Here is a 9,677-nt window from a genome sequence, read left to right as displayed (position 1 = left end):
AAACTTCCACCTGTATTAGAGAAAAGAAAGACTATTCCTGGGTTTCCAATCAAGCTGGCACACAACGAGAATCCCCGAAAAATCCATATGCTTTCAAAGAATATCAATCACAATACTGTTTTGACAAGGAGCGCGCGAAACTCCTTCACCCAACAGGCAAAGTGAGAGCATTGAAAGACGAAAACGGTCAGCTTAAAACTCAATGTAAAACAATTACAGAATCTCGAAAACTCGATAAAATTAAAGAAGATAATCTGGGGAAAAAAAGCAAGCTCAACGATGAAGGACTTTGCTGCTCTGCTGAAATATTAAACAAGGATTTGATCATTCAAAAGGACCATTCACAGTTGCAATTAGATGGTGGTGAAAGTATTGACAATGTCGGCTTTAAAAATGAAGGGAATGACGATGAAGCTAAAGAGGGCGAATTTTACAAAGAGAATCTAAAGGAAAATGAACAGGGCGATTCAAATTGCAGCAAAACCGGAGAAGAGAGGTCAGAAGTAAACGATCTTACGGGGAATTTAAAATCACAACCGTCCTCGCAAAAATTAATCCAGGCAGAAATGACCTCAGCGCAAACGCAAAAAATTAGTGACTTCCCGGCAAGTTATCAGGAGTTGCAAGCTTGGCACCGAAGCTTGGAAACTAGAATTTTTAATTCTGGAAAAGATTTCAACGCTACGAACAGATTAAAATCAGCCTCACTGACAGGGTATCGGAAAGATATTGACATTCACGAAGCTTGTGCGATTAGCACTCGACCGCAATCTGCGTAAGCAAGATTGTAACACTGAACGAACGCAGTCAGCGAACGCAGATTTTTTAAGGCTTAAACCTGTCTGTATTTACAGGCTATTATCATTGTGATATAATTTTGAGTGAAAATTAATAAATCATTCTAAGCGCACACCGTTAGCTTGCTTGTTGATAAAATGTGTTTTTTTTTTAATTAATAAACTGAAGAAAAATACAAATCACGCTATTTTGCCCGCGTAGCAGTCGAACCTTACTGGAAAAGATTACACATAAATGAAGGTAAAAATCCTCATTGATGCGTGACACTTTAAAAACAATCATATAAATAATAATAAAGAAAACTAAAAGAATGATAAAAGTGCCACTTTGCACAGGTCACAAACACTAACGTTTCGGGCGTAGCCGCGCCTTGTTTTCATCTCGAAGCAGGATTTTCTACCGTGATTTACGCCCAGTTCGCGTCTTATTTTGACCTCGTCTTTTTTTCTCGACGTATGAATAACGCTATTGAATGCGCGTGTAATAAATACGCTATAAAAGTTTATCAGGCGAGCTGCACCATGTAAAATCCTTACGCGGCTACGGGAACGCTTCAGCGAGAACCCGCGCAGCATTCGCAGTCTTTCTCCCGGGTTTCCCGTAACTGACATTTAAGCTCCGCCTCCCAGGGGGGTACTTGCAGTATACATGACGGGGGGTCCGATGGAACTTCATATTGCGAACCCAAAAAAATACATGAGCCTGAAATTTTACACCCAAAAAAAATACCTGGCATCAAAATTTTCTACCCCAAAAAGTACAAGACCTAGCACTTCGATACTGATTTATTCAATCAGTGTAAATTTTCAACCCAAAAAAATACGTCGGACCTCCCCGTCATGTATACTGCAAGTACCCCCCCCCCCCCCGCCCCGGGCTCCGCCTCCCACTCTATGGATGACATAATGGTCTGTTGCCTATGTGCGCGCTATTACAGTTGTTTTATTGAATGGCGTTGGTTCCATGTGGAAGGGCTGTCCGAAACGTCTGTGTTGACCTTCACTTGTTTGACACCGCATAGAGTATTTTACTTTGTAACTTTATAGAAGTTAAAAAAATATGTGATCTGTGGAGAACAGGTTATGTCCGAAAAAGAATATTCGTGTATACCGCTATTTTTCAAGCCCAAAGTACCCCCTGATTTGTTGGGTGGGGAAGGGCTTGCATCAATAGCCCATTTTGAACCAAAGATTTACTAGCTAAGATGTAATTAAGTTCAAGTTATCTCAAACACGGCCAATCTTGGTTTCAATCTTTTGTTACTACCTTGACTCCACTATGTACCGCAGCACAGTTTAGAGAGTTTCATTCTTAAATATCATCACTGTGGAAAAATTGAACCACTAATTTGTCCATAACTTAGTTTTTATGTGTGTATAATCCTACAAAGTACAAAGTACTACTCCATTTACTTTGAGATGCTTTGCGCTACATCAATTTAGTTACTTATTAAGGTCAACACACATGAAGGGCTAAGTCCTCACGACTACTCATAACTCCCTAAAACAAGTCCCTTGATTAGTTTACATGAGGTGACTTGTCACAGAGACTTGCTCCCTAGTGACTGCAGGACCATAATTTTAAAGGAAGAGGCTTGGGCAAAATACAATAAAGGGCCTTGTCTCTGGGCCTTGTCCCCTTGTGTGTGCTGACTTTTAACAACTTTCTAGCAAAAAATGAAAACTCTTAACTTCTATAGTATAGATATGGTATGATATGATATATGTAATGATACAGTGTATGAAAGAGGATAATACATGGATGCACGGAGATATGAAATTTATCTTCGAGTGTTCAAATCGATATCAGTCTGTCTGGTGAATCAGAAGTATTCTCTCAAAACACAAAAAATCAAATTGTTTGCAGAGAACATCTAAGAAACATACAATAACAAACATGTCTAACCTACTGGTTTGTTGTCAAGCCAAAATCACATGTACAGCTTAATGAACCTTGTTTGGCAACATCAGCTATTGCCATTGAAAGTTTCAATAGTGGAAAATAAAATAAAAATTGTTGACTGTTTCTACAGAAAATAGTGAGTTTTGTTTCCCATTAGGTCTTGTAAACAAAACTTACTGTATTTGGTTACTTTGTATTAATATGCCATGTTTGTAATTTTGATCTATTTTTTTGGATAATAAAGCATGTGTTGATGTTGTTATTGTTGTTTTCTTTGAGGGCAGTCATAATTTACATGCTTATTTTGCAACAGATCCCTGTAAAATACGTTCTACAGCTCCTGATTATGGCTACAATAATAAATTTATTATTGCTGTTACTGTAATTTTCCCAAGCTAAGGTAATACAGCAAAATCTGGATATTTCTTTAACTCTCCAAGAGAAAGGAGCAGGGATGGTGCAGTGGTGAAAGTGCTCGCCTCCCACCAATGTGGCCCGGGTTCGATTCTTGGACTTGGTGCAGCATGTGGGTTGAGTTTGTTGATGGTTTTCGTTCCTGCTCTGAGGGTTTTTCTCCAGGTTCTCCGGTTTTCCTCCCTCCACAAAAACCAACACTGCTAAATTCCAATTCAATCAGGAACAGTGGACGAAGAGCCATTCTGTGGAAGTGCCACTGAAAATTCCCACTTATTAATTTTCTATTGTTTTTTTTTTTTAAGGAGCATTGGTTTTGGAAACTGAGAATTCAAAGAAACTGGGGGTAAAATTGCAATGTTCAACTAAGTGACGCAATATCCAAGGAAAAGCCTTTTGGTTCGAGTTATCAAGAGGTTAGAGAGATCAAGGAATCAAAAGACAGGGATTCTACTGTATTTTATATACCATGCCATAGAAAATACAGCCAATCAGAATACAGGAATACTGTTGTATATCCGACAGTATTCAACCCTACCTTCCCATTGTGCGCTGCAATCAATATTCTCAACAAAATTAAGTAAATGTATTTTCTATAGCATGGTATAAAATAGTTACACAACACTTTCTCATCTGGTATACTATGGAAATCCCACTTGTCACTTGTATTTTCATGGTATATGCCTAATTGAAGAAACATTGACCATGTGAAAAGCATAAACCATGACCGAAATGACCCAATGGTATTCTGGGTAGACAGGCTTTGTACATGTAAGCTTAGTAATAGCGGAGCTCCCAGCAGCCCGAAGGGTCGCAGAGCAGAGCCCCGTACCCATAGAAAAATTAACAGACCCATGCTTTTGGTTTTTCTTGGTCATCATGGCTAGCGGTATGGTTTGCGGGCGCATGCAACAACGGTGATGTTGCCCCAACATGGAGGCCATACTTCAGAAATAGGTTTAAGGTTATGGTTAACCTTAGCTTACATCTTTGATATTGGGCATCCATGTTATGGTCAATTGACAGCTGTCAAAACAAGGTATCCGCTGACCAGTATCACATGACTATATCGCGGGCTCACATACGGAACTCATCGAGGTCAAATGTTTTTTTGAAGTTTACCGCTGACCAAGTAATGGTTTACATTGGATCCCGGGCTCAAGTGCTCTATTTTTTTTGCTATAGGTCAGTAAATTCGGATTTTCGAAAAGGGTGAAGTAAATAACCGGGGAGCTCCGCTTTTAGGCTTGGCTAAATCTATTTAATATTCCTTTTTTTGATAATCAAGATATTTTGTTTCTTTGAGAGCCTTAAGAGCATGATTTATGCAACCTGTCATATTATGAATCATGTTTATTCTGTCACACTTAGATGATGAAAAAGTTGTTCTGATTTCCCAGTTAACATTTGGGTCGCATCGTTCATAGTTTATGCTTTTCATGAGTCAAGGATTCTTTAATCAGGTATACACACTCACCTAAAGGCTTTTGTGTATACCGAGAAAATACAAGTGAATCATGGGATATTCCATAGTAAACCACTGGAAAGCGGTGCATAACTAGTATGTATCTGACTTAATTCATGTGGTTATGGCTCACTGTCCTCTGATGATAATTCTTCATCTGACTCTATCAGGATCCCCTCCTCATGTTACCCTAAGAAAGTTTTTTCAGCCTCAGAAAATTGCAAGGTGTGTAAGAAGTAAGTAGCTGTGAACATATTGTCAATCTTCGGGATCTTCTCTCCTTGCATCCTGTCATCGATACCTTGCTGAAGAAGGTCTGTCACTGGGCTCAGCTCTTCAATTGGTAAACAAGGTCTTTTTTCGTTCCTGTAACCCAAGTACCCTGTATCTAACTTTAACTCTTTACCATCTGGCAGGGTGAACTCAAGTTGCAATTGGTACCAGGATGGATAACTCACACCGTCACCATGCATACCACCCCAAAGTTTAATGACTTTGCCTCCCAATGACCTGAAAGAAACTCTGCCATGTACAAACTTGTCTGAAATTGAACCAGGGCTGTAACTGCTTTCTTCCAATGATGTTCGTAGAATTAAGTCAAGCAAAAGTTGTTTGGGCAATTTTTTCAGTTCGTAGTCAGATGCAATTTGATAAAACCTGCCAGCATCTTCCTGTATTTTTTTAAGGAACTTGGTTTCCGATCTCTGAGACAGGAGATGAATAGTTTCTAATATATTCTCGGAAAAGTGTGATAATTCTTGCTCTGCATCAATCTTCCATATAAAAACTAGATCTTGAAATTTGGATTTGGCTTCAGTTCGAAGATCCTGATCAAACAGATCTACAGCTGCCTGGACAGAGCCAGGAGTATGTTGGTGAAGTGGGTGTTCTTCAAGCAAGTTATTACCACCTGCAAAAAAGAAACACAGCCAGACAAAGAAAAGATCTGTTATTGGAGAGCTGGTGTCTCCAAGCTCTTTCTGTAGGAGCTCTATCACTGGTCTCATTGGTTTCGCAGCAGCAGGAATGGCTTCCTCTTCCCAGTACAACAAATCTTCAGGACAATAGCGGGTAAAACCTACAAAATAACAATAAATAAAGTCTTTATTATTCAATCACCCTAAAAAGCATAGAACAACAGACTTGCTGAGAAAAATATCATTTACCGTATTTTCTCGATTAAACGCCGGGTACCGAATAGACGCCGGGTCTCCAAGGTGGAGTTGAAAATAGGCCCATAAGATATTTATTTATGGTATAATAAACTGTAGCTATATCAGCCAGATACATTTTTGTCAAAAACAACGAATAAAAACCGTTGCTAAATGAAAACCAGGCTCGAAAAACTGCAAGAGTCAAATAAACGCCGGGTCTGCCAGGTCAAGTTTGAAATAAATGCCGGGGGCGTCTAATCGAGAAAATACGGTAATCAGTTAGTGGCACATCCAAGCTACCAGTACTTGAGGTAAAAAAAAAAGTAAAATTACTTTAGAATGCTTATTGTATATTTGTAAGTTGTGTTCAATCAAAATGTGCTGCAGTTTCAAGGATAATTATTGTGATATTAATTTTTCAATTTAAAGCAAAAACAAAGCAATCACACTGCTTATCCCAACAAGCATCAATAACACAATCAACCATTCAAATAGGAAGGAATTACAAGTAACTGGCACAAAATGTGGGGATATGTTTGTGCACTGTTTGATTGTTTTTCTGGAGTCCCTATTCCTCCCCCCCCCCCCCCCCCCCCCCCCCCCCCCCACAACCCACCCAACACCCCTGCAGGTAGCTTGCTGGCATAATGGTTATTCCAGATTGAGCAGTCTAGGTTCAAGCCTGTGGTTTTACAACTACTGTGTCCTGTTCTTGGGCAAGACATTTTGCACTTATAGTGCCGAATTACGGTCGTTTTGCCCAAAAGCCTGTTCGCCAGGAGTTGTTTCCCCTGAACTACGAGTCGATTGTTCCGAGCTTAGAGTCAATTCGCCGGGCCTAAAATTTGGTTCCCCCGTGTTTGTCATCAGGCCACTTGTTGTCACCCAGGTGTATAACATGGGTAATATTGTGCGATGGACCAACATCCATCCAGGGGGAAGTAGTAATACTCCTAGTCACTTCATGCTACTGAAACCAGGATAAGCTCCAGCCTATACACAGCTGGTATACGGCAGGTACTAAAACCCAAAACAATGAAACGAAACGGCCGTAACGAAACGAGGGAAACCGCCGAAACGAGCGAAACGAAACCGCCAAAACAACCGAAACGAAACAAAATTACCGAAACAAGTACAACTTCAATATTTTCGCCACTTACCGTACTATGCAGTCAGTTTAGCCTACTACACACTCCGGTTAGTAAGGATGGGTCGATACAGGTTTCTCAAAACGATACGATATCAATACGATATTTGCCTTTTTTCTTGATATCGATATCGATATCGATATTATGACGTCATTTCCATATTGACGTCATTGGTATGTCACATGATTTGTCTGATCATACAAAGGACAGTCTGGCATTATAAATGTTAGCCATGAATGTTGATTTTTGGTCTTTTTGTTTCACTGTGGACAAGATCAAGTCAAAAATCCAAGTATTGACAAGAAAATCAATATTTGTTTGCAAGCGCAAAAGTGCATTTTTAATCCTCAGGTACTGACCAGAAGACCACAGGCTCAGGTCACGTGTGCAGTATCGAAAACATATCGAAAGTGCGATATTTTTCGAAAGTATTGATACTTTTCAAAATTGTCAAAATATCGATGTATCGAATATTTGGTATCGAGTATCGGCCCATCCTTACCGGTTACCGTATTTACTCGAATAAGCGCCGCGCTTATTAAATTTTTCGCGCCTCAAGTGCGATGCTTATTCGAGGGTGGCGCTTATTTGAGGGCGGCGCTTATTTAAAATTTGGACGCCACAAAGAATCTTATCTTTAACAGTAATTAAAAATAGCGTCTTTTGATTGTCAGTATTCGTATCTTGCTGAGACAGAGGTGACACTAGCTGGCCTGGAAAAGCTTGCGGACTTCACAACATTTGCGGAACTGAACTTATTGTAAGAGTGTTGAATAGAAAAACTAATGGGAGAACGAAAAAACAATCACTCATAACTGCAAAACATCGCTTCTGATGCAAAAAAAATGTTCAAGCTTGTTTTAGAGTTGCTTTGTACTACCGTTTTTAGTTAAACAAAATTCCTCAAATAAGCACCGCATCGGGACTGTGGCGCTTGTTCGGGGGCGGCGCTTATTAACATTTTTGTCCCAAATGCGGCGCTTATTCGAGGGCGGCGGTTATTCGGGGGCGGCGCTTATTCGAGTAAATACGGTAGCCTACTTTTCACTTAGGTTAGTCTACTATGCACTCCGGTTAGCTGTTTACGGTTAGCTCTCAATTATTGTAATGGGTTTTGTCGGGGTTTTTGTTTGTTTAGGGGATTTAGTTTCGTTTCGCTCATTTCGGCCGTTTCGGTCGTTTCGGCGGTTTCGTTTCGCTCATTTCGGCCGTTTCGGTTGTTTTGGCGGTTTCGTTTCGCTCATTTCGGTCGTTTCGGTTGTTTCGCTTTAAGCCTTCACATTTGTAACCTAACTTAGTATTTACCTCCAGATGTTACATGTATATCACCACAGGTTACATGGATGCTCAGCTCATTATCGTAATTGCCAATGTAAGACATGTAATCACGGAAGTACGTAGTCTCAATCACCATGTCCTTATTGCAGCTTGGTAAATGGAGAGTTACACGCCCATAGTTGGTGATACAAGTAGCTCGCGGCCAGCCCTCCCTTTCAGCGCCTTCTTGATACCTGATCCACGTAAACAATTTAGCGACTACAGGGCCGTTTTTCTGCCAGGTATCAATCATTTTATCATAGGAAAGTATTCCTTTTGCTTCTGTAAGGCGCGCAGCACCTTCAAGAAGATCGCCTAATTTGTAGTATTTGCCGCTGGACAGCCCTCGAGCTACAATATCGACCAAGTAACTCTTGATGTAAAACATTGCTTTTGATCGCAAAAGCTTTGAATGTATTACATTCCTCGTGCTTTTGGTGACTTGCAGAAGTCTCTTGCAGCTGAGAGCAATGCTGTAAAAGGAGGGAGGATCGTCTAAACATGACACAATTCTATGGAGACAGTCGTTGTTGAGGCTTAACAGGGACGCCATGTTGTTGTGTCTTCGAAAAAACATGTCACGAAGGCTACGCCCGCTGATCCGCCCGCTGTGAGTACATTTGCATAATTGCCAACGAGACGGCCGAGCCAAGAGGCGAGGCTGTCGAGGCGGCAGAATCATAGAGCCGTGTGCGTATGAGTGTATAGGCAGAGAAAATCTAAGTTCTGCGTAAGGGTCTAAGGGACTTTTTTAACCATATTTGGGTGTAAGTAAACCCCATATTTGGGTTGTATTGTTCTTCCCAACTGGTTCCCAGTCTCTCACTCCTTGCTAGAGAGCAAATGTCTAAAATGGCGTCCACGCGGCTCGCTGTTAAAATTTTCAATGTGGTCATTCATCCCTTTACCGATCAATACACCTTTAGGGAATTATAAATCGAAAGAGAATACCCTACAGAATATTCGACCGCCGAAAAAATGAACATCAAGGTCTTCAAAGCGATGAAATAATGTTTCGACTTTGGGAGTCCTTTGATTTACGATCGAAGAGAGACATGAAAATTAAAAGCGGACTGTTGACTTCAAGTAGAGTTTTCTTGACTTATGAGAATGCTGAAGTCGGGTAAATGCTACCTTTTAGTGTTGATTGTGTTTATAGTAATTGTTTGACCGATGATTTATTCCAAATCAAATACCGTTTATATATTATTTGGCACGCATTTTCGCTCCGCGTAGGAATAACATCAATACAAAGCGACGCTCACTAAAGCATAACAGCTCTTATTAAAACGGCATCGATGCAAGCATAAGCACAAGCACAAGCACAAGGATCAAAATTTGTCCTTTTCTTGTGCTTGCGTTCGTGTGAAAACAAACATCGCATAAGCACAAGAAAAGTGTTTACGTCTAGCCGTGTCTAGCCAATTGAAGTACTAGTTCCAGCATTTGAACAAAGTCGCAGAGGCCGCGGTTGATTTT

General features: G+C 40.4%; 1 protein-coding gene across 1 annotated transcript; it reads right to left on the bottom strand.

The window, feature by feature from the left end:
• Positions 1–3,568: 3,568 nt before the first annotated feature.
• Positions 3,569–8,872, bottom strand: LOC144642537 (uncharacterized). The gene is made up of 2 exons (XM_078501509.1): positions 8,187–8,872; positions 3,569–5,657 (listed from the first exon to the last, which is right to left on the bottom strand). Exons 1-2 carry the CDS (start codon positions 8,773–8,775, stop codon positions 4,765–4,767), a joined length of 1,482 nt encoding a protein of 493 aa, XP_078357635.1. The 5' UTR covers positions 8,776–8,872; the 3' UTR covers positions 3,569–4,764.
• Positions 8,873–9,677: the final 805 nt, after the last annotated feature.

The sequence above is a fragment of the Oculina patagonica genome, chromosome 2 (assembly GCF_052425735.1).
Source record: "Oculina patagonica isolate OP01 chromosome 2, crgOcupat, whole genome shotgun sequence".
NCBI classification, from domain to species: domain Eukaryota; kingdom Metazoa; phylum Cnidaria; class Anthozoa; order Scleractinia; family Oculinidae; genus Oculina; species Oculina patagonica.
Note: the sequence above shows the minus strand (reverse complement) of the source record. Positions and strands in the feature narration are given on the sequence as shown.